Genomic DNA, 25986 nt, shown 5'->3' on the forward strand with positions numbered 1-25986 from the left:
TTTTCTTCCTCTTCCCCTTCCTGCCATTTATACTAGGCATACAAAGAAGATATAGGCTATCCTCAGACCATAGTGGGATACTGTAATACACACTAAAATATTTCAAGTGAAATGTTACCTACACCCCATATTTCATTTGTACTTTGAAAATTTCTTTTTTTTTCCTTTTCTTAGGGGGTGTGGCAGAAGAAGATGGGGAGAAACTCTTAAGCCCAACTCCTCACCCAGCCTGGAGTCCAAATCTGGGCTCAACACCACGCTGGATCTCATGACCCTCAGATCAGGACCTAAGCCCAAAATCAAGAGTCAACTGTTTAACCAACTGAGCCACCCAGGTGCCCCTGAAATTTTTTTGAAATTTAATTTCAAGAGCTTACTACTCCAACAAAAAAACCTGAATTAATTAAGGACAATTACATAATCTACATTCTGAATGGAGTTAAAATAATTATTTCATATGAAATGCTCCATCATTTGGGACTTAAGTCTGACTGTTGAAAATTAAATGTAAAATTTAGATTTTCATTGTATAATGTGATATGCACATATTACCATAGACACAAAAATAAGATAACTGAAGAAACTATATAAAAATGTCTTTTTTTATGTCTTCTTTGGAGAAGTGTTTATTCATGTCTTCTGCCCATTTTTTGACATTATTATCTGTTTTTTGAGTTTTGAGCTTGAGGAGATCTTTATAGATCTTGGCTATCAGCCCTTTGTCTGTAGTGTCATTTGTAAATATCTTCTCCCATTCCGTGGGTTGCCTCTTTGTTTTGTTGACTGTTTCCTTTGCTGTGCAGAAGCTTTTGATCTTGATGAAGTCCCAAATGTTCCTTTTCACTTTTGTTTCCTTTGCCTTTGGAGACATATCGTGAAAGAAATTGGTGTGGCCAATGTCGAAGAGGTTACTGCCCATGTTCACCTCTAGGATTTTGATAGATTCCTGCCTCACTTTGAGGTTTTATATCCATATCAAGTTTATCTTTGTGTATGGTATCAGAGAATGGTCGAGTTTCATTCTTCTATACATAGCTGTCCAATTATCCCAGCACCATTTATTGAAAAGAATGTCTTTTTTCCACTGTATATTTTTTCCTTCTTTTTCCTCCAAGATTATTTGACCATAGAGTTCAGGGTCTATATCTGGGCTCTCTACTCTGTTCCACTGGTCTATGTGTCTGTTTTTGTGCCAGTGCCATGCTGTCTTGGTGACCACAGCTTTGTAGAAAAACTTGAAATCAGGCAACGTAATGCCCCAGTTTTGTTTTTCTTTTTCAACATTTCCTTAGCAATTCAGGGGTCTCTTCTGGTTCCATACAAATTTTAGGATTGTTTGTTCCAGCTCTTTGAAAAATGCCAGTAGAATTTTGATCAGGATGGCACTGAATGTATAGATGGCTCTAGGCAGTACAGGCATTTTAACAATGTTTATTTTTCCAACCCATAAGCATGGAATGCTCTTCCATCTTTTTGTGGTTTCTTCAATTTCTTTCATGAGTGTTCTATAGTTCCTCTAGTACAGATCCTTTACCTCTTTGGTTAGGTTTATTCCTAGGTATCTTATGGTCCTTGGTGTTATAGTAAATGGAATCAATTCTCTAATTTTCCTTTCTGTATTTTCATTACTAGTGTATAAGAAAGCAACTGATTTCTGTATACTGGTTTTGTATCCTACCACATTACTGAATTGGTGTAGGAGTTCTAGCATTTTGGGGGTGGAGTCTTTTGGATTTTCCATATAAAGTATCATGTCATCTGCGAAGAGAGAGAGATTGACTTTTTCACGCCAATTTGAATAACTTTTATTTCTTTTTGTTGTCTGATTGCTGTTGCTAGGACTTCTAGTACTATGTTGAACAGTGGAGAGTGGATATCCTTGTCGTGTTCCTGATTTCAGAGGGAAGGCTGTCAGCTTTTCTCCACTGAGGATGATATTTAGTGGGTTTTTCATAGAAAAATTTTATGAAGTTGAGGAATGTTCCCTCTACCACTATACTTTGAATCGTTTTAATCAGGAATGAATGCTAAGAAGACATACAAATGGTTAACAGACACATGAAAAAATGTTCATCATCATTAGCCATCAGGGAGATTCAAATCAAAACCACATTGAGATACCACCTTACACCAGTTAGAATGATCAAAATTAATAAGAAAGTAAACAAGTATTGGAGAGGATGTGGAGAAAGGGTAACCCTCTTACACTGTTCATGGGAATGTAATTTGGTACAGCCACTTTAGAAAACAGTGTGGAGATTCCTCAAAAAATTAAAAATAGAGCTACTCTATGACCCTGCAATTGCACTACTGGGTATTTACCCCAAAGATACAGATATAGTGAAAAGAAGGGCCATCTGTACCCCAGTGTTCATAGGAGCAATGGCCATAGTCACCAAACTGTGGAAAGAACCAAGATGCCCTTCAACGGATGAATGGATAAAGAAGATATGGTCCATATATACAATGGAGTATTATGCCTCCATCAGAAAGGATGAATACCCAACTTTTATATCAACATGGACGGGACTGGAAGAGATTATGCTGAGTGAAGTAAGTCAAGCAGAGAGAATCAACTATCATATGGTTTCACTTACTTGTGGAGCATAAGGAATAACACAGAGGACATTGAAAATGGAAAGGAGAAGTGAGATGGGGGAAACCGGAGGGGGAGAGAAACCATGAGAGACTGTGAACTCTGAGAAACAAACTGAGGTTTTGGAGGGGGCCGTGGAGGGTGGAGTGAGCCTGGTGATGGGTACTATGGAGGGAACGTATTGCATGGAGCACTGGGTGTGGTGCATAAACAATGAATTTTGGAACACCAAAAAGAGATAAAATAAAATGGAAAAAAAAGTCTTTTTTTTTTTAATTTGTAGTATACCAAATCTACTAAATTAAAATATTCTGATTAATACCTTATTTTCATTTAAAATTAGAATATAAAAAGCATATGTTATAATACATATAAATTCAATCTTAAAATTTGATGATTCAGAGGAAATTTCAAAATCTTATATGAAAATAATCATTATGAATATAAATCTTTGCCTAAATTATATGGAAACACCACTAGGAGAAGTTTTTTACCTAAATGTCTCCACAAAACATTTACTATAAATCAATCAGTATTTCTAGGGATTTGCAAGCCTTTTTAAAATTAAATTTTGAAAAAGTTTTACCTTCATGTGATTTTTCAAAGGATCCAAAAGATTAAAATGAATATTGCACTTTGGACAAGCTCTCGGAAAAGGTGTTCCATTTTTAGATTGATTTGAAGAGGTATTTGTACCTAAAATAAATTCAAAACACATATAATACAAAATTCATCACTTTATAACCTTAAATAACCACTAATAACAATTTCTAAAATTTACTACAACTTCTAAAACTTATGCATAAATAATCTTTTTTTTAAGTGGGGGGAAGGACAAATGGAGAAAGACAGAGAATATTAAGTAGGCTCCATGTCCACAATGTAGTCCACTGTGGCTCAATCTCACAGCCCTGAGATCATGACCTGAGCCAAAATTAAGAGTCAGATGCTTAACCAACTGAGACACCCAAGAGCCCCTATAATTTCTTTTTTATATGCCACATTTCACATTTACCTTTTGATGATGCAGCCTGGGAAGATGTCACTGAAAGAGATTTAACTGAAGGAAATACAGCTGAAGAATTTAATCCAGAAATACCATCACTGGGCTTTGGCTTTTTTGGATTAACGCTGTTTACTTCAGAAGTAGAAGGACGTTTTGATAAAAACGAACTTTCATTCATACCTACAATGAATTAAATAGTGGGAAGTATAATTTTAAACACTTAGGCATATTCCTTATAACAAAGTAAAACTATTTTGGAGCTAAATTAGATGTAATACAATTGAATTATCCTATCATTCAACTGACAATAAATAATGATTAAAAACTGTTATGATCAGAAGTCAGGGGGTGTACCAAATATCAACCTTGAAAAAGAAGAATAAAACAGGAGTATCACAGTCTCAGATTTCAAGATATACTACAAAGCTGTAGTAATCAAGAGTATGGTACTGGACAAAAAGAGACACACTGATCAATGCAATATAATAGAGAGCCCAGAAATAAACTCATGATTTATACGGTCAATTAATCTACAACAAAGGAGGCAAGAATATAAAATAGGAAGAAGTCTCTTCAACAATGATGTTGGGAAAACTGGACAGCTACATGCAAAAGAATGAAATTGGACCACTTTCATACACCATCCACAAAAATAAACTCAAAATGGATTAAAGACCTAAATATGAGATCTGAAGCCATAAAATTTCTGAAAGAAAACATAGACAGATACATTTTTGAAATCAGCCACAGATACATTTTTCTAGATATGGCTCCTCTGGGCAAGGGAAACAAATGCAAAATTAAACTATTTGGACTACACCAAAATTAAAGACTTTTGCATAGCAAAGGTAACCATCAAAACAAAAAGGCAATCTACCGAATGGGAAAAGATATATCCAAAATATAAGAGGGAGTTAATATCCAAAATATAAAAATAACTTATACAAGTCAACACCAAAAAAAACCCCCAAATAATGCAATTAAAAATGGGCAGAAGACATGGACAGACATCTCTCCAAAGACATAAAAATGGCCAACAAGCACATGAAAAGATGCTCAAAATCACCTGTTAACAGTGAAATACAATTCAAAAGCACAATGAGACATCACTTCACACCTGTCAGAATGGCTACAATCAGGACAAGAAATAACAAATGTTGATGAGAATGAGGAACAAAAGGAACCCTCATGCACTGTTGGCAGAAATGCAAGCCAGTGCAGCCACTGTGGAAAACAGTATAGCGGTTCCTAAAAAAATTAAAAGTAGAATTACCATATGCTATGAGTAAAATTATAAATAGAATTACCATATGAGTAATTCCACTACCGGCTGTTTACTCAAAGAATACAAAAACACTACAAGATATGTTTATTGCAGCATTATTCACAATAGCCAAGATATGGAAGTAATGCAGGTGTCCACCAAGAGATGAATGGATAAAGATTTCGCACCTAAATAAGTGGAATAAAAAAGAATGGAATTTTGCCATTTCCAGTAACATGGATGGCTCTACAGGACATAAAGGATATAATGCTAAAGGAGTAAGTAAGTAAGTCAGAGAAAGACAAATACCATACGATTTAATTCACATGTGGAATTTAAGAAAGCAAACAAATGAACAAAGAAAAAAAGGACAGAAAGAAAAAAACCAAACACTTAAAATACAGAGAACAAACTGGTGGTTGCCAGAGGGAAGGTAGGTACAGGGATGGGTGAAAGAGGTGAAGGGGATTAAAAATAAACTTATTGTGATAAGCACCAAGTAATGTACAGAATTACTGAATCACTATACTATACATCTGAAACTAATAAATCACTATTTAATTATACCTGAATTTTTTTTAAAGGGGAGGGGCAGAGAGAGAGAGAATCTTAAGCAGGATTCACACCCAGAATGGATGGAACCTGATGTGGGGCTTGACCTCACAACTCTGAAATCATGACCTAAGTCAAGATCATGACCTGAGTCAAAATCAAGAGTTGGACACTTATCCAACTGAACCACCCAGGTGCTCCTATACTTGAATTTTTTAAAATTAAATTAATTGGGGGGGGGGTGACTAACATGGTGGCATAGTAGAAGGATCCTAGGCTCCTCTCGTCCTTTGAACACAACTAGATAATTATCAAATCATTCTGACTACCCAAGAAATCAACCTCAGACTGACATCACAACTAGAGGGAGAAAAGAGGCCACATCTACGAAGGTAGGAAATATGGAGACATAGCTTGGGAGAGAAAGGGATCATGGGTGCTGCAGAGGAGAGAGCCCTGGTGGCTAAGAGAGGCACAAGGAGAACAATTCCCCAAAGCCACTGGCTGGGAAAACGAGAAGGGCTGATTTTCACAAGTTTTTGCAAACAGCAGGACTTGAAGACTGAAATTTTAAAGGTTGGTGGGCTTGGCTAGAATAGACCTCCTGAGGGCACTGCCTACTCCCGGAGAGAAAGAAGGCAAACAACCCCAGAGGCAGATGACACTATCTGAGGAAAGTCTAAGGCACACAGCAGGGAGATTGCTCACTCTTCTTGGAGCACATCTGTGAGAGGTGGTATTTACAGAGACACCTCTCCAAAGACAAAAGAGCCAGTGGATGCTATTTCCTTCCCCTGTCCCTCAGCAGAGGCACGGAGCTGCCTACTAAAGGAAGCTTAGCTGGACATTGGCTGTCTAGCTTGCTTGCTCCAAGTCCCACAACCCTTTCCTCTGACACAAGCGCCCTTCTCGGTTAAATCGGCATTAGTCCCAGTGCAGCAAGATGGTCCACCGGAAGACCAATGCAGGCCCCCACCCACACCACATCTTTAAAGTTTGGAGTTTTAAAGGTCAGCAGGGCTGGCAAAGTGCACTGTAAGGCTACTGGCAGGCAAGCAACCCAGAGACCGCAAGAAAACAGCAATCTGAAAAATGCCTGGGATGCATAAAGGAAAATTATTCATTTGCTCTTCTGGGTGTCCTTTCCTAAGAGCAGCAAGCATGAAGCCCCCTCTCTGGGGACAAAGGAATAGGCTGGTGCCATTTCTCTCCCCACCCCCCACCTCCCAACTGAAACCCCTGCACACACCACATCTCCCAACCAGAAAGTTCTGCAAGGCTTCAGTTCTAGCGGAAGTAGCATCACATCTCATTTAATAAGCAGCAGACCAGAGTGCACCTAGTTAAAACTTGCCACATGCTGGGCAAGGCCCAAACACTACCCACCGCAGGCAAGAAAATCCCCATATGACTGAACTGAATGACAGAGCAACCAACACATAGCACCACAGTGCTTGCGGCATACACCAGAGACATACCCTGAAGCATCAAGCTCTGGACACTATATGGCCTCTTCATAGAGCCGTTAGTCTCAGGAGCAGGAAATATAACAGGCTTTTCTAACTCACGGAAGAAAGAGACTTACACAAAATGCCATGACGGAACAATTCATCCCAAAGGAAACAACAAGAAAAAGTTACAGTCGGAGATCTAATCAAAACAGATACAGGTAATATGCCTGATGGAGAATTTAAAGCAACAATCATAGGCTACTCACTGGGCTTGAAAAAAAGAAAAATGGAAGACTTCAGGGAGGCCCTTACGGCAGAGATAAAACAGTTAAAAAACAGTAAGTCAGAAATGAAAAATGTAATAACTGAGATTTGAAAACAGACTAGATGCAGAGAACACAAAGATGAAGAAGCAGAGAAATGAATAAGTGATACAAAAGACAGAACTATGGAAAATAATGAAGCTGAATGAAAGAAAAGAAGAATTATGTATAATGAGAATAGACATAGGTAACTCAGTGACTCCATCAAATGTAATTAACATTCATATTACAGGAATCCCACAAAAAGGAGAGAGAAAAGGGGCAGAAAACTTATTTAAGGAAGTAACAGCTGAAAACTTCCCTAATCCAGGGAAGGAAATAGACATCCACATCCAGGAAACACAGAGAACTCTTATCAAAATCAACAAAAGCAGGCCAACACCAAGACATATTGCAATTAAATTTGCAAAATATAGTCATAAAAAAGTCCCTAACTTACAAAGGAAGACCCATAAAGCTAGCTGCAGATCTCGCCTGGGATCGAGCCTCGAATTGGGCTATCTGCTCAGCAGGGAGCCTGACTCGTCCTCCTCTCTCTCTCTGCCTACTTGTGATCTGTCAAATAAATAAAAATCTTTAAAAAAAAAAAAAAAGTGCTGAATGGGGAAAATCTGCAACCAAGAATATTCTACCCAGCAAGGCTATCATTCAGAATAGAAGGAGAGATAAAATGTTTCCCAGACAAAAACTTAAAGAGTTCATTACCACTAAACCAGCCCTCAAGAAATATTAAGGGACTCTTGAGTGGAAAGAAAGACAATAAGTGACAAAGAAAAGAAAAGAAAAGAGAAAATCTCCACAAATAACAACCAAACAAGTAATAAAATGGCCCTAAATACACATCTATCAATAATTACTCTCAATGTAAATGAACTAAATGCTCCCATCAAAAGACAAAAGGTATCAGAATGGATTTAAAAAAAAGAAAGTAAAAAGACTCTACCATATGTTGCCTACAAAAGACTTTTTAGACCCAGAGATACCTGAACATTTAAACTGGGGGATGGAAAAATATTATCATGCAAATGGAAATCAAAAGGAAGCCAGAGCAGCAATACTTGCATCAGACAAACTTGACTTTAAATCAAAGACTGTAACAAGAGATGAACAAGGGCACAATATCATAATAAAGGGGCCTATCCAACAAGATCTAACAATTATAAATATTTATACCCTAACATGTGAGCACCCAAATATATAAAGCAATTAATAACAAAATTAAAGAAACTTGTGGATAATAATATAGTAACAGTAGGAAACTTTAACACCCCACTTACATCAATGGACAGATCATCTCACCAGAATATCAACAAGGAAACAACAGCTCTAAATGACACACTCGAACAGAAAGGATTTAACAGATACATTCAGATCATTCCATCCTAAAGCAGCAGAATACACATTCCTTTCAAATGCACTAGGAACATTCTCCAGAATAGATCTCATACTAGGTCACAAATTAGGTCTCAACATGTACAAAAAGACTAAGATCATACCATGCATATGTTCTGATTATAACACTATGAAACTTAAAGTCAACCACAAGAAAAAAATGTGGAAAACAACATGTGGAGATTAAACAAAATGCTACTGAAAAATGAATGGGTCAACCAGGAAATCAAAGAAGAAATTAAAAAACACATGGAAACAAATGAAAATGAAAACACATTGGTCAAAAAGCACTGACATGTCGCAAAAGTAGTCATAAGAGGGAAATATATAAGAAAACAGGCCTACCTTAAAAGACAAGAAAAATCTCAAATAAACAACCTAACATTACACTTACTGAAGCTAGAAAGAGAACAACAAATGAAGCCTACAGTCAGCAGTAGAAGGGAAAGAATACAGATTAAAGCAGAAAAAAAAATAGAAAAAAAAATCATTAAAAGCAGGAGCTGGCTACTTGAAAAATAATCAGTAAAATTTATAAGCCCCTAGCCAAATTTATCAAAAAAAGAAAGGACCCAAATAAATAAAATCACAAACAAGAGAGAAGAAATTACAACCAGCACCAAAGAAATACGAACAATTATAAGAGAATATTATGAAAAACTATATGCTAACAAATCAGACAACCTGGAAGAAATGAATAAATTCCTACTGAAATAGGAAGAAATGGAAAACCTGAACAGACTGACAACCCAGTAAAGAAACTGAATCAGTAATCAAAAAAATTCCCAACAAACAAAAGTCAGGAGCCAAATGGCTTCACAGGAGAATTCAATCAAACATTTAAAGAAGAGTTAACACCTATTCTTCTCAAACTATTCAAAAAAATAGAAATGGAAGGAAAACTTCCAAATTCATTCTACGAGGAAAAAGACTCAACTACTAAAGAACTATAAGCCAATATCCCTCATGAATATGGATGCAAAAATTCTTAATACCAGCAAATCAAATCCAATAGTATATTAAAAGAATGAAACACCACAATCAAGTGGGATTTATTCCTGGGCTGCAAGGGTGACTCATTTGCAAATCAACATGATGCACCATAATAATAAAAGAAACGACAAGAACCATATGATCCTCTCAACAGATACAAAAAAGCATGTGACAAAGTACAACATCCATTCATAATAAAATTCTCAACAAAGTAGGGATAGAGGAAACATACCTCAACATCATAAAGGCCATATATGAAAAACCCACAGCTAATATTGTCCTCAATGGGGAAAACCTGAAAGCCTTTCCCTTACAGTCAGGAACAGGACAAGGATGTCCACTCTCACCAGTTATTTAACATAGTACTGGAGCTCCTACCCACAACAATCAGACAACAAAAAGAAACAGGAGGCATCCTGGAAGAAGTCAAACTTTCATTGTTTGCAGATACCATAATACTTTATATAGAAAACCCAAATACTCAACCAAAAAAGTGCTAGAGCGGACACATGAATTCAGCAAAGTTGCAGGATACGAAATCAACATACAGAAATCTGATGCATTTCTATATACCAATAATGAAGCAGCAAAAAGAGAAATCAAGGAATCATTCCCATTTACAATTGTACCCAAACCGTAAGATACTTCAGGAATAAATCTAACCAAAAAGATACAAGATCTGACTCTGAAAACTATAAAACACTGATGAAAGCAATTGCAGAGGACACAAAGAAATGGAAAAATGTGGGGTGCCTGGGTGGCTCAGTGGGTTAAAGCCTCTGCCTTCGGCTCAGGTCATGATATCAGGGTACTGGGATCGAGCCCCACATCAGGCTCTCCGCTCAGCAGGGAGCCTGCTTTCTTCTCTCTGCCTACTTATGGTCTCCGTCTGTCAAATAAATAAATAAAATCTTTAAAAAGAAAAAATGGAAAAATGTTACATGCTCATGGACTAGAAGAATAAATATTGTTAAGATGTCTATATTACCCAAAGCAATCCACACATGTAATACAATTCCTATTACCCAAAGCAATCTACACATGTAATACAATTCCTATTAAATACCACCAGGATTTTTCAGAGAGCTAGAACAATCCTAAAATTTGTATGGAACCACAAAAGACGCTGAATAGCCAAACCAATCTTGAAAAAGAAAATTAATGCTGGAGGCATCAAAATTCCAGATTTCAAGCTATACTAAAAAGCTATAGTCACCAAGACAGTATGATACTAGCACAAAAACAGAAACATAGATCAATAGAACAGAATAAAAAACCCAGAAATGAACGCATAGTTTTATCAATTCATCTCTGACAAAGCAGGAAAGAATACTCAATGGAAAAAGGACAGTTCAGGGTGCCTGGGTGGCTCAGTTGCTAAGCATCTGCCTTCAGTGCAGGTCATGATCCCAGGGTCCTGGGATGGAGCCCCACATCAAGCTCCCTGCCCAGTGAGAAGCCCGCTTCTCCCTCTCCCTATGTCTGCTGCTCTCCCGACTTGTGCTCATTCTCTCAAATAAATATAATCTATTTAAAAAAAAACTTTTTTTAAATGTCCTCTTCAACAAATGGTGTTAGGGAAACTGAATAGCAATATCCAAAGAATGAAACTAGACCACTTTGTTATATCATACACAAAAATAAATTCAAATTGGATGAAAGACCTAAACGTTGAGACATGAACTAAAAATCCTAGAGGAGAACATAGGCAGTAACCTCTTTGACATTGGTTATAGCAATTTCTTTCTAGACATGTCTCTTGTGAAAGGGAACAAAAGCAAACTCTTGAGACTCCATCAAAATAAAAGGCTTCTTCTGAATAGTGAAGGAAACATCCACAAAACTAAAAGGCAATCTTCAGGATGGGAGAAGATATTTGTAAATGACCTATCCAATAAAGAGTTAGTACCCAAAATCTGTAAATAACTTATCAAACTCAACACCCAAAAAACAAATAATCCATTTCAAAAATGGTTAAAGACTTAAACAGACATTTTTCTAAAGAAGACATACAGATCACCAATATACACATGAAAAGATGCTCAACATCACTCATCATCAGGGAAATAAAAATCAAAACTACAATGAGATATCACCTCATTACCAGTCAAAATGGCTAAAATTAACAACACAGGAAACAACAGATATTAGCGAGGATACAGGGAAAGAGGAATGCAAACTGGAGTAGCCACTCCGGAAAACAGTATGGAGGCTCCTCAAAAAGTTAAAAATAGAACTACCCTATCATCCAGCAATTGTACTACTGGTATTTACCAAAAGGATATAAAAACCCTAATTCGAAGGGATACATGCGCCCCAATGTTTACAGCACCATTATCAGCAATAGTCAAATTATGGAAAGAGCCAAAATGTCCATCCACAGATGAATGGATAAAGATGAATATGTATATAATAGAACCCTACTAGACATAAAAGAGAATGAAATCTTGCCATTTGCAATGACAAGGATGGAGCTAGAGAGTATTATGCTAAGTGAAATGAATCTGTCAGAGAAAGACAAATAGCACATGATTTCCCTCTTATGTGGAATTTGAGAAACAAAACAAATGAACACAGGAGAGAAAAAGAAAAAGTGAGGCAAACCAAGAAACAAACTCTTAAAGAGGAGAACAAACTGATGATTACCACAGGGAAGGTAGATGAAAGGATGGGTTAGGTGATGACGATTCAGGAGGACACTTGTTTTGATGAGCACCAGGTGTTGTATGTAAGTGCTGAATCACTGAATTCTACACCTGAAACAACTATTACACTGCACATTAACTGGAATTTAAATAAAAACTTGAGGAAAATAAATAAGCATTAATTTTTAAGAAATAATTTTTTAAAGATATTATTTATTTATTTGACAGAGAGAGACAGAGCAAAAGAGAGAACACTAGCAGTGGGAGAGGGAGAAGCAGGCTTCCTGCCCAGCAGGGAGCCTGATGAGGGGCTTGATGCGGGGCTCGATCCCAACACCCTGGGATCACGACCTGAGCCAAAGGCAGATGCTTAATGACCAAGCCATCCAGGTGTCCCAAGAAATAAGAAATTTTTTTAAAAGTCAGGGGTATAAAAAAATTATATAAACATTTATTAGGGACTATATATATTCAAATAATTCAAGAAATAATCTCTTTATGAAAGAAAATACTAAATATGGCTTCAAATAAAGTACTATATAAACAGCAATTATGAAAGAAGCCAGACCAAAGTACCCCAAGCAAAAAAGAAAAAATTAAAGCAGAGACTACTCCAAACTAAGTTTCTACAAATGAATCACCTTTCGATGCTTTAAGTGCACTGGAGTTAGTTTACAAATGAAAAATTTTATTTTATTTTAAAAATCTAGAAAGACCTATTTTATTTATTTAAAATGTCTAATGGAAGGTTAGCTCTTTTTCTACCTAAAAGGGGGGGGGGGTCTACTCAGAGCTTTAGTTTATATTATCCATTTATTCAAAGCAGAAAAACTACAAAAGTGGAAAATACAAAGTGGAAAAACTAAACTTGAATGATAATACCTCATTCACTCATATGAAAGGACTTGTAATGGAAGGAATAAGTACAATGGTTTTCAAATTACGTTCCTGGAGCATAATGGGCTCGTTTTAGGGAATATTTGGTTGTGTTGGACAGAGGAACTCTTTCATATTTTATTTATTAGAACTTTGAATAAAATTTTTTTTACATGGGAATTTTATTTGTAAAAACAGTTTTTAATTTGAAAACCATCACCTTAAAGCTAAAGCATTATATCCCTATTCAAAGCATTAGCAAGAGAAATAGGGATATTTAGGCTACAATCAGGCCAGGCAAAAGTTCCTTTTGAAAACACCACACAACTACTTGGTAATAAGGAATCTAAAACTGCCCACCATATATTTTAATGTCCTCAATTGTATAATAAAAGTAGAAGTAGTAACCATATTAGAAATAATTCAGGCTTTTAAACCACACAGTGTAAGTTGAAATTCAAGCTCTGTCACTGACTAGCCATGTATTCTTGGCTTATTTAATTAACTTCTCTGAGCCTCTTTCGTAAAGTAAGTTATAATGCCTTATTTTACAGAACTGTTTTAAGATAAAATAAGATTATATATTTAAAGCACTCAATACACTATCTGACACACAGAAAGCATTCAGTAATAAATAACTACTGTCCTTAATAAAAAAATATTTTGTATCTTAACTTTTAAAAAGCACCCACACAACATCTGGCACAGAGAAAGCATTCAACAATAAATGACAGCTATTATCATTACTAACAAAATATTTTATATCTTAACTTACGGTAAAGGAAAAAAATTCTAATAGCTTTTAAATAAGAGGAAATGTGCCAGAAAAACAAAGAGTATTATACTAGCTGGTTCCTCTGTTTCATCCTGTGAAATAACATAAAAAAAATTTTTTTTCCCCATCTTCAAGGCATGTGATTATTGATGGCTATAATATAGGTACTTGGAAAAGATTTGTTTATTTTCAGTAGGATTCTTGTGAGATACTTGGGTTACTTGAATAGCCAATGAATGCTGGTATTTTGATTAAGCATCTGCTTATATAATGTAACAGGCTGGACAGTAGAAACACATAGCTTTACACCGAACTTTTTAACATAAGAAGGCCTGAGCATAGGGAGCCCTGGTTGGACTGGATCCCATGACCCCAGGGTCATGAACTGAACCATGGCAGCCTCTTAACCAACTGAGCCACTCAGGTGACCCCATTTAAGAGTTTTAAATTCTTTATTTATCCCTGTTGTCTTTGGTTTGTATTGCTTTCTACACTGAACAACACTCTCTTTCTGTCAGTAAAATCCTTTCAAAGCTCAAATCGTCTTCTCCAAATATCCATGATCACTGACAGTGCTCAGTTAATCATGTTATTGAACATAAAGCAGATACTATCATTCATACCAACTATTGTCAAGTCCTTTAAAGTTCATAATTCATTTTCACATTTTTTTAAAAGATTTTATTTATTTATTTGACAGACAGAGATCACAAGTAGGCAGAAAGGCAGGCAGAGAGAGAGGAGGAAGCAGGCTCCCTGCTGAGCAGAGAGCCCGATGTGGGGCTCGATCCCAGGACCCTGGGATCATGACCTGAGCTGAAGGCAGAGGCTTTAACCCACTGAGCCACCCAGGCACCCCTCATTTTCACATTTTATTTATCTTATTTGTGCCTCAAAAAAGTCCTGACTAAAGTAGAACGAGAATTAAAATGTTATCTCCCAATGGCTGACTCCAGGTCTGGAGAATGAATGCATTCAACAAGAAAAATAAAATCTGCATTTTTTTTTTAAGATTTTTTAATTTATTTGACAGAGAGAAGAGAGGTCACACGTAGTCAGAGAGAGGAGGAAGCAGGCTCGATGCGGGGCTCGATCCCAGCACCCTGAGATCATGACCTGAGCCGAAGGCAGAGGCCTTAACCCACTGAACCACCCAGGTGCCCCTAAAATCTGCATTTTAACAATATAAGAAGACTGAAGTGTAAAGACTTAATGGAAACCACAAAAATCTTAAGAATAGAAGTTCAAATCTACATCTTCTTCATCATCCTCCTTACTGCTCAGGCTAACGTATCTCTCCACAGCAAAAAACTTCGAGGTTGAGCAGGAATCATTGTCCTAACTCCAAAGAATACAGACTTTTTCTATTAATAAAGTCCTTGTGTTTTGTAAAACCAAACTTTGGTTCTTATCTATTTTACTAACTAGATTTTGGAAGTATACAAGTGACACCCAAAGTAGTAAATATCAACTAAATATTACCTAAATGGAAAAACATTTTAGGCACTAATATTACAACAAAGAAAAATGGGGGTTTGGTAGCTTCTCCACACTGATTTGTTAGTAAATAATCTAAATCCCCCCAAATTTTGTTTATCTCTATCTTGTCAAATATTTGTAATATACCAAAACTACTAATATAAGAGCCTACTTGCCTTGATTACAGGGAATTTTCAATTAGATGAAATTCCTTCATAGCACACTAATTTATTTCAGGTTAATGAAGAACTATGTTTCAGTATACAAAGAACTTTAATTCTACCTTAACAAGGGAATTTCATATTCCTGCAGTGGGCATTTACTGAGTAATGGCCATATACAAATTTATTGTGCCACTTTTATAACAGCACTCTATTATCATATGTAACTATACTATCTGAAGCATTTACTGAATAGAAAGACACTAATCTAATTAGGAAATCACTTGTAATCATATACTTTTTCAAACTAGTAGTCATAAAAATTAATACTTCTTTTAATTTCTGTATTTCTACATTTCTATATTTCTATAACTTACAAAAATTATTTTAAGATTTTTCAGTCCACTTTCAATGCCAAGTGAGAACAAATTCAAAGTTAGTTAGCATACTTATCAGGAAAAATAAAACATCTTATCATTTTTTAAAATATATATTTATTTAAATACAATTAATTAACATACAGAGTACTACTAGTTTCAGAGGTAGAGTATAGCGATTCATCAGTCTTCTGTAACACCCAGTGCTTATTACATCACATGCTCTCCTTACTGTCCATCTTATTAGTAAATAAGGTTTTATTTTAAATCACCCAAGGAGGTAAAAAAAAAAAAAGTCACCAAAAATGTCAATCAAGAACTATTAGCACCATGCCACTTTACAATATATGAAAAACTTAACATGAAGGCAAGAACTTGAAAACAGAAAGTCAATTCCATATATATATTCATCAAGTTTCTTCTTATAATTTTTTTTTTAAAGTGCTAAAACCAACCTGGTATAGAAAGTGTTGGTCCTCCTTGGTAATGTGATGATCCTGTATCCTGGGTCAAGTCAAACAGTAACTCTGAAGAATTATTAGACACAACTCGTGCTGAGTTCGTTACATAACCCTGTTAAAATATTTCAAAGGAAGAATATTACATTTACTCAACGTAGTTATAATTATTTTGTTTCATAAACTTTTATGAAGGTAAACTGAAGTGTATGTCAATATTATAAGAATAGCCTTTGATGACTCAGTTAACAATTAATAAGTTAAAATATGCAGAGGTAATTATTACTGCCAAAATCATCATCTACTAAAATTGAAAGCAAGCTCTTACAGCTGTTGTGTTTCTAACTAGCCAATTAAAATAGGGCAAATTCTAATCTGTTTTTTCCCCCAAGAGAAAGAAAACATATATACCCATTTTAAATCAGCAGGATTGATACACTCTAGAGGACTACTAAAAATGCAGTATTCCCATCAAAGAGCAAATGGTAAAACTTTGCAAAATCTATGGGTAAAAGTAAAAAATGATGAAAATATACTGACCTAAGTATAAATTTAAAAGCTTCCGTATCTCTATAAGCCCCCCAGACAAAATATCAGGACAAACAAATTAGGAATCAGTCTGCAATATTGTGCATCAAGATTAGGGATGAATATAGCACATGGTTTGAGTTTTAGCATCATCTTTATTGGAAAAATTTATAAGGCAAGTGTCAGGAAAAGAAAGAATGGATTCCCCCCCTCCGTCCCACGCCTCCTGCTATTCCACAGGAAGCCGTGTGAGATTGAGGTAATCTCCCATCTCATAAGGCAAATATGAACACTGCGTGGTCAAAAGGGTAAACCCAAATAAGAAAGTCAGGCAAACGGATTAGAATGGAAGCTATTTATAGGAATAATCTGAGACAGCTGCTCTGCTCCTAGAAGCCTTAGGGCTCAAGGGAAGTTTTAGCCTTTCCATCAGGAGAAAAGATGGTCCCAAGCTAGTAGGACCACCTCAAGAAGAGTGAAAAGTATGAGATGAATGATAATGTGCTCAAGAATTAGGTAGTATAAATTTGTGTATTTAGTATAATTATGAAAAGTGTGATCAATTTAGGGATGTATACACGAATACTATTATATATTAAACATACTGTTAGACACACTCAAAAAATATATTCCAATTCTATTTTTAAAAGACCATTATTGTAGAGTAAGCTCTCAGAGGAATTTTGAACCATTCTATATGTCATAATATACAACAAGCAAAAGTTTTAGGATTAACAATGCTTAAAAACCAAAAGGGAAAAAGTCACCTTAAGAGAAAAATGGGCAAAGGCTATAAACTGAGACACTTCAAAAGCAAAATACAAATGACCCATACATAAAACTCTTTCCAATTTACTAGTCAAAGAAATGCAATAAAGACAATGGCAATTTTTAACTACTGAATTTGGGTTTTTGGGTTTGTGTTTTTTTTTTTTTTTTTTTGACACAAAGAGAGGTCACAAGTAGGGAGAGAAGTAAGCAGAGAGTGAGAGGGAGAAGCAGGCTCCCTGCTGAGCAGAGAGCCTGATGCAGGGCTCTGAGATCATGACCTGAGCCAAAGGCAGAAGCTTAACCCACTGAGCCATCCAGGCACCCCTGAATTCACATTGTTTTAAAAATAATAATATGTAATACAAAATAACGGCCTACTACTCTTTAAAGTATTCAAGTAATGAGAGAAAAAGAATGAATAGCTACAGAAAAATATGAGACTAAGAAGAAAAAACTAAGTGTAACGTGTAATTCTGAATAGGATCCTGGTAATGAAAAATGACATTAATTGAAACTCTGGTAAAATTCAATTAAAGTTTGAAGATTACTTGTTAATTACCTGACTATGATACATAAAATGTTAGCATTAGGGGAAACTAGGTTAGGCATATACGAGAACTCTCTGTATTATTTTTCTTGTAAGTCTAAAATTAGCTTGAAATAAAAATTTTAAAAGGGTCACCTGGGTGGCTCAGTGGGTTAAAGCCTCTGCCTTCGGCTCAGGTCATGATCTCAGGGTCCTGGGATCGAGCCCCACATCGGGCTCTCTGCTCAGCAGGGAGCCTGCTTCCTCCTCTCTCTCTGACTGCCTCTCTGCCTACCTCTCTGCCTACTTGTGATCTCTGTCTGTCAAGTAAATAAATAAAATCTTTTTAAAAATTTTTTTAAAAATTTTAAAGTAATGATAACATTCACTACTGGCAAAGTAGAGGTTTTATTTTGGTACATTTTGGCATAAATATGTTGGCAGCAGCTATCAAAGGCTTTATGTAAGTTCACATCGTTTGGTCCAATTATTCCACTTTAAAAATTTATGATAAGGAAATGAAGACATTTAATGAGAATTCCTTTTAATAACAAAAAATTAAAATCTGTATGTCCAACAAAAGATTAAATAAATTATGATAGACTATAATGCAAACACTATGTTTCTGAAAAATATCCAATGACATAATCCCAGTAGAATGTTCAGAGTAAAAAGAGGAATCCATATTTGTATATGTAGTATGGTCCTGATTTATATAATCTATACCATGTCTGCAGGGGGGGGAAATATCAAAATTTAGTATGTATCCTTCTGTTTTTCTAAACTTTTCTCCAAAATAAATATTAAAGATAGAACATAAAGGTTTTATTTCGTTTGTGCTTATTAACTAAGGGATAATTAAGTTTTCAGAATTTTGGTTTGCTAACTTTTCTATTGACACTGGTTTGTTAAGTTATGTAAACAAAATGAATGGAGTCAAAGGTATAAACTTTTGGTTACAGAATAAATTAGTCATGGAGATGTAATGTACAGCATGGTGACTATAGATAACAACACTGTATTGCATATTTAAAAGTTGCTAAGAGTATAGATCTTAAAATTTCTCTCATCACAAGAAAAAAAATTCTGTTAACTACATATGGTGATAGATGTTAAATGAGATTGTGGTGAACATTTTGCAATATAAATAAATACCAAATGATTGTTATGCTGTACATTTGAAATTAACATAATGTTGAATGTCAATTATAACTTTTTAACATTTTAAAAAGAAATGACCTTTCCTCACCACACTCTGCACAAACTGCAGAATAAATAAAATACCAAATAAGTAAATAGTTTTTTTTTTAAACAAAAAAAAAGTCATAGAAACAGGTACTGAAGTAATCCAAACCACTTCTAGAATTTGAGGCCTAACAAGGCAAAATCTGTATTTGAAAATTAACATGTAATATAAAAAATGCATAACTCCATATGACCTGACTGTAACCAAGCTCCATCTCGTTTCATAATAAATATCTTCTCCAAATATTTGCACTAAAAAAATGGAAAATGTTCACTTGTATTTTCCAAAATAGTTCTTTAACAGAAATACAGTTAATACTCTTAAAAACTTTATTAGGAAAACAACTCTAGTTAATTAAGCTCCAGAATTTCAGAGAACAGGCACACACTGTTCAACAATAACTGGTTGAAATAATTCTCCAACAGGGAGAATACAAGAAGTTCAGAAAGATATCAAATACAATAGTAAGGGTAGAACAGACACTAGACTTTGATTCAGAAGATTGGCACATTTAACTATATATACCTTGGGAAGGTCACTTCTGAGCTTCAAGTTATTCACCTTTCAAATTGAAGTAATAGTCACAATCGTGTTTTAAATGTAATTGTACTTCATGATTCATACATGTATTAAATCAAATAGTTGTCACAACATTACTAATAAAAAACTAGTATTATACCCTATTATATAAGTAGGTAAACTAAAGTCAGTAGTGGTTATATAGGGCTCCCAATACAGTCCTGCTTGTTATTGATGGAGCTGTAATGAGAACCCAGAACCTGACAGGTTCCAAGGCTTATACACTTAAGCTAGATCACACTGAATTAGTTTTAGGTGATAATAATATATCACTATTATTGGCAAGAGCTCTGAAAGAGATGCTAGAGTGTACAGATATTCCACGAAAAAGTAAACACACACACACACACACACACACACACACAAGAGATGCTAGAGTGTAGAGATATTCCATGAAAAAGTAAACACACACACACACACACACACACACACAAGAGATGCTAGAGTGTAGAGATATTCCATGAAAAAGTAAACACACATCACACACAGGACATAAAATGGAAAACTATAATTATAATTTATTAAAAGCAGTGGCTTCCAAAATTCAGAGTAAATTCCCTTAAATAGGAGTCTCAATTCATCCCCAGAATATATCTGTCATTCTTAACTTTGCACATTAGAATGTCTTGAAGAGTTTTTTGTTTGTTTGTTTGTTTTACAAGATACCATTTCCAGGACCCACCCAGACCAACTGGCGCAGCCTCTCCTTTTAAAAACTTACCAAGACTGAGAAACACCAACTGAGGTGTTTTGATTTTAAAACTATATGCAACTAATGAATCATTGAGCACTATATTAAAAACTAATGATGTGGGTGCCTGGGTGGCTCAGTGGGTTAAGCCGCTGCCTTCGGCTCAGGTCATGATCTTAGGGTCCTGGGATCGAGTCCCGCATCGGGCTCTCTGCTCAGCAGGGAGCCTGCTTCCCTCTCTCTCTCTCTCTGCCTGCCTCTCCATCTACTTGTGATTTCTCTCTGTCAAATAAATAAATAAAATCTTTAAAAAAATAAAAATAAAAAAAAATAAAAACTAATGATGTACTATATGCTGGATAGCTGAACACAATAATAAAAAAATAAAAATTAAAAACATAAATAAAACTATGCCAGAGAAATAAACATCTCAGAAATAGCTCTAGTTTCTAACTTATATAACACCAAAGATACAAACCTTCCCTTTTTTTTTTTTCCCTCACTGGGTTCAATGTTGGAAAGATTTTTATTTATTAAACTGAATTAAATAGTCAAGTTTCTTTTTCCAGTTTTCTACCCTGCAAAAGCTACAACTTATGAAAAGTAACTGAGTTATTTGATTCTAACTAATAGCAAAAAATCTTCAATTTTAAGTAGCTTTTCATCTTTTCAAATATTAGTAATAACCTACAGAACCTTAGGATCCATTTGAGAGTCATTGGCTGGTTAAAATCTCTCACTTTAGAAATGAAGAAAATGAGGCTCAGAAAGGTTTCAACAATGCTTATTAACAAGGCTGAGTCAGCATTCAAGTATCTTGCTTCAAATCTAAGATTTTTAAACTACTGGCCCAGGGCTTATATCACTGTTAATATTTCAGATAGTTATTATCGGTATCAAGTAATAATAACTCAGGGAGAGAGAAACATTTGCCTAAACATATACTTTTATGATACATAACATCTTCAAAATATAAGTGGGAGGTCAATATAGTTAGCCATATATTTAAAAATCTGTAGTCCTCCTTTCCATTATTACATAAATTACAATTAAAATAACTCTTCTATGAAAAGTAACACCTCAAAATATCAATTTTTAGTACTAACAGATCTGCAGATTACCTAATAGTAATATGAAATAGAGAAAAAATGCATTATTCCTACCAAACATATTTGGATTCAATTCTGGTTTTGAACTTGAATATTTGCAAGAAAATTAATAGGTGCTTTGATAGACAATAAGCGAATTACTGTCAAAGCACAAACATTTTCGTTCAAATTTATTATTTCTCTAAAGCCAGTGCCAAATAGCTTACAATAGGCATGGCAAAATTACTGAGTTAGTTCAAATCCAACTAACAGCGAAGAATCTTTACATTTGGGATAACTTTTTTTTTGAGTAATATAATTCCCTGACTTCAGCACCACTTTGCACATTTAAAAATTATGGAGGCCCCAAAAGAATTTTTATTTATTTGGGTTATACCTATTGATATTTAACACATTAGAAATTAAAAGAGAAACGGGGTGCCTGGGTGGCTCGGTGGGTTAAGCCGCTGCCTTCGGCTCAGGTCATGATCTCAGGGTCCTGGGATCGAGTCCCGCATTAGGCTCTCTGCTCAGCAGGGAGTCTGCTTCCCTCTCTCTCTCTCTGCCTGCCTCTCCATCTACTTGTGATTTCTCTCTGTCAAATAAATAAATAAAATCTTTTTTTAAAAAAAAAGGAATTAAAAGAGAAATTTCTTAAAATATTTAAGTAATAATAAACCCATTACAGATTAACATAAATAACATTTTTATGAAAACTGACTATATTGCAAACACACAAAATATCAGTGAAAAGAGTGCTACTGTTTTACATTTCTGTAAATTGCTCTAATATCTAGCTAAACTATCACAGTTTCATATCTGCTTCTGCCTTCAATTTGTTAGAATATGTTGTTTTATTTGAAAAATGGAAAATCTGGCTTCATAAAGATATATAGTTGAAAAAGGGAGTAGTATTTTTTTTTTAAGATTTTATTTATTTATTTGACAGACAGAGATCACAAGCAGGCAGAGAAGCAGGCAGAGCGAGGAGGAAGCAGGCTCCCTGCTGAGCAGAGAGCCCAATGCGGGACTGGATCCCAGGACTCTGGGATCATGACCTAAGCTCACAGCAGAGGCAGGGAGTAGTATTTTAATAGCAATTTAGGATAACTACGGATACACTTCTTTGATAATACACCAAAATTCAACAGTTGATATTTTCTTAAGAGATTACTGTAATGTGGCATCTGACTTGGTATTTACTAAACTTTTCATACTTTGTTACATTAAAATCTATCAGTCAGTCTCACACTTTGATTGGATCTTTTATCTATGATTCTGTAACATCATGCACTGGTTCTTTTGAAAATACTGGGGGTTTTTTTGATTATGCTGATCCTCCAAATGTACACAGAATTCATTATACAATAACAAAAAATTGTATTTATTAATTGCACTACCGAGAGGAAAGTCTTTAAGTACTAGGAAGCTACCAAGATCATGGTGGCAAAGACAAGTTTTCCAAAATTCTAATTTGTGCTTGAAAGTGCAATTTTACCCAAGAAATGCTATCAGTTGTTTTCTTTTAAATGTGCACTTTGTTCAGTTTTGAGGAAATGTCTGCCAAATAACCAAGACTGAATCACTCACTATGTGTAGCAACCAGACTCTAAAGTGGCCTCCATTATCACCATCCCCTGGCGTTCATGTCCTGCACAATTCCCACCCCTTTGTGTAGGCAAGACATGTGACTTATTTCTAACCAACAGAACAGGAAAGGTAACAGGATATACATGATTTTGTGTATATAACTATATTATGTAAGATCATAATGCCATTCTCCTAAGGATCTTCTCTTGTGGGCTTTGAGCAAGTAAGAAGCCATGTGGGAAAGACCAGTTGGCAAAGCCAGAGACTCCCAGTGTGACAACCGTTAAGAAATTGAACGTTGCCAATTACCATGAGAACTTGGAAGCAGATACCCCTCCAGTCAAGCTTCAGATAAAACTGCAACCTCAGAGTCCACACCTTGAATGTAGCCTGTGAGACTCTGAAGCAAAGGATCCAGCTAAGCCATGACCTGACTTCTGACCCATATAAACTATGAGAAAATAAATGTATGTGGTTTTAAATAATTGTTTATGGTAATATTGATACACAAAAATATATAATACACCATGGTTTATCAGTCATTCTTTCAAGCAAAAGGAGTCTTCTATTTTTAAAAAGTGGGTAGTTTAGCTCACATTTCAATCACTGGAGTGCTTTTCCTCAGGATAACCACTGAACTTCAGACACAGAAGTGCTTTTGCATACTATCCATTTCATCACACAAAATATTTTTAAAAGACACATATTCAAGGTAGAGATTTTAAAAAATAACATGTTAATACTTCATCAAGGAAATCAAGCATGAATGTATTTTATTGGGAGTGCATGGTGGGAATGAATACAAAAACTACTCATACTTGGTACCACCATCTTGATTCATACTAAGGCACCAGCAGTTTACTCAATATTACTTTTGCATCACCAACGCAAATGTCAACATGGTGGAAAAGGCAAATAGTGTCTTTTATTATTATGACAATAGTACTGACTCCCAAACCCATGAAAGAGTCTCAGGGGACTGAAGACTACACACTGAAAACTACTGCATTAAGGCATTTTAAGTCTATATTTATATATTATATATATATATATATATATATATATATATATATATACTTATGTAAATACAGTAAGTCTGGATTGAAATCCCATATCTAACATTTTGCCAGCTGTGTGACCTTAAATAAATAATTTAACCTCTGTGAACCTCAATTTCCTCAACTATAAAACAGGATTAATAATAATAATAGTGCATCCTTTACAGGGATGGTTAAGAATTAAATGATTAATTTATGTGTACCATTTAGAAACAAAGCATTACACATAAATATCAACTGTAATATTAACTATTACAATTAACTATTATTATTTATTAACAGTTTTTTAAACTAATTATGAAGATATATTTTCAGAATAAAAATCTATAATGTCCTCTCAAACGTTTTTCCCAATTAAGAGCAAAGAACAACTGACCTAATTTACAATCCTAAATAATTTTCCATTATGCAATATACATTATGCTTTTATCATATTTTGGTAACACAATTTTCAATACTTTACCTATTAAACTTAAGCATGTCACCTGATTTAGGAACTGGATGGATGAGTAGTTCCTGTAGTTATTACTCTGGGTACTGGCTAAGATATCATAAAGATAGGGACATTTTCTGATTTTAATTATAGATGGCTACCCATGACAACCCAGAATTTTAATTGGTATTGTTTATACTGATAAGTAATATCCAATGTATCCCTGAGCTGTGTAGTTTCAGAAACACTTACAGGTTTAGACAAAGGCTGAACAATAACAGAACTATCGGAAGATCTAGATTCAGGATGAAAATTTACTGGCGACGCAGCCACTGGATTTGATGTTGGGTTGGTGTAGTGTTGACTTGTAGGCTTGAATGCAGCAGTAATACCTGCATTTAAAATTATACAATATATTAAATATATTTTCATATAACTAATGATGTCATACTTCACTTTAAAAGTAAAAAAGTAAAGAATACTGTACCTCGACTGAGTGCACCGTTCTTTACTCCCCTTGAATATGAGCTGGGGTTTACTCTATTCAAAATATCTACAAAAAATTACATTTATTTTAAAATTCATTATTTGAATAAAATATATACTAAGAAAATAGAAATCATGAATTGAAAACAATCAAATAGATTCCTGGAAGGAGTATATAAATTATCACTCGCTTAAAATACAGTTAATTTTGAACATATGTATCTTTACCTACTAAAGAAACAAGATTACTAGCCTTGTTTTATAAAGTTTTTTTTTATTTTATTATTTATTTGACAGACAGAGATCACAAGTGGGCAGAGAAGCAGGCAGAGAGAGATCAGGGGAGGCAGGCTCCCCACTAGCAGAGAGCCTGATGTGAGGCTCCATCCTAGGACCCCAGAATCATGACCTAAGCCAAAGGCAGAGGCTTTAACCCAGTGAGCCACCCAGGCACCTCACTAGCCTTGTTTTATAGAATAAGAACCACCACGCAAAATCCAAAAGCCAGAAGTAAAAGACTGATAAATCTGACTACATACAAGTTAAACTTCCTGCAAAGTTTTCTTTTATGGCAAAGAAATATTCCACATAATTAGTAAGAATCTTCCAAAAATTTATGTGTATAGAACCTATAATTAGTGT

The 25986-nt window shown here is 35.0% G+C and overlaps 1 protein-coding gene across 12 annotated transcripts in view; it reads right to left on the minus strand.

Moving 5' to 3' along the window:
- ZNF280D (zinc finger protein 280D) overlaps positions 1 to 25986 on the minus strand; it is a 136776-nt gene that overhangs the window by 89048 nt on the left and 21742 nt on the right. For all 12 annotated transcript variants that reach the window (XM_059180581.1, XM_059180587.1, XM_059180588.1 and 9 more), the window contains 5 exons: positions 25346 to 25411; positions 25111 to 25250; positions 16346 to 16463; positions 3612 to 3782; positions 3183 to 3292 (listed from right to left, as the gene is read on the minus strand). In XM_059180581.1, the coding sequence (XP_059036564.1) occupies positions 3183 to 3292; positions 3612 to 3782; positions 16346 to 16463; positions 25111 to 25250; positions 25346 to 25411 (605 nt within the window). The remainder of the gene's footprint in view (positions 1 to 3182; positions 3293 to 3611; positions 3783 to 16345; positions 16464 to 25110; positions 25251 to 25345; positions 25412 to 25986) is intronic.

Source organism: Mustela lutreola, chromosome 7, assembly GCF_030435805.1.
Source record: "Mustela lutreola isolate mMusLut2 chromosome 7, mMusLut2.pri, whole genome shotgun sequence".
NCBI classification, from domain to species: domain Eukaryota; kingdom Metazoa; phylum Chordata; class Mammalia; order Carnivora; family Mustelidae; genus Mustela; species Mustela lutreola.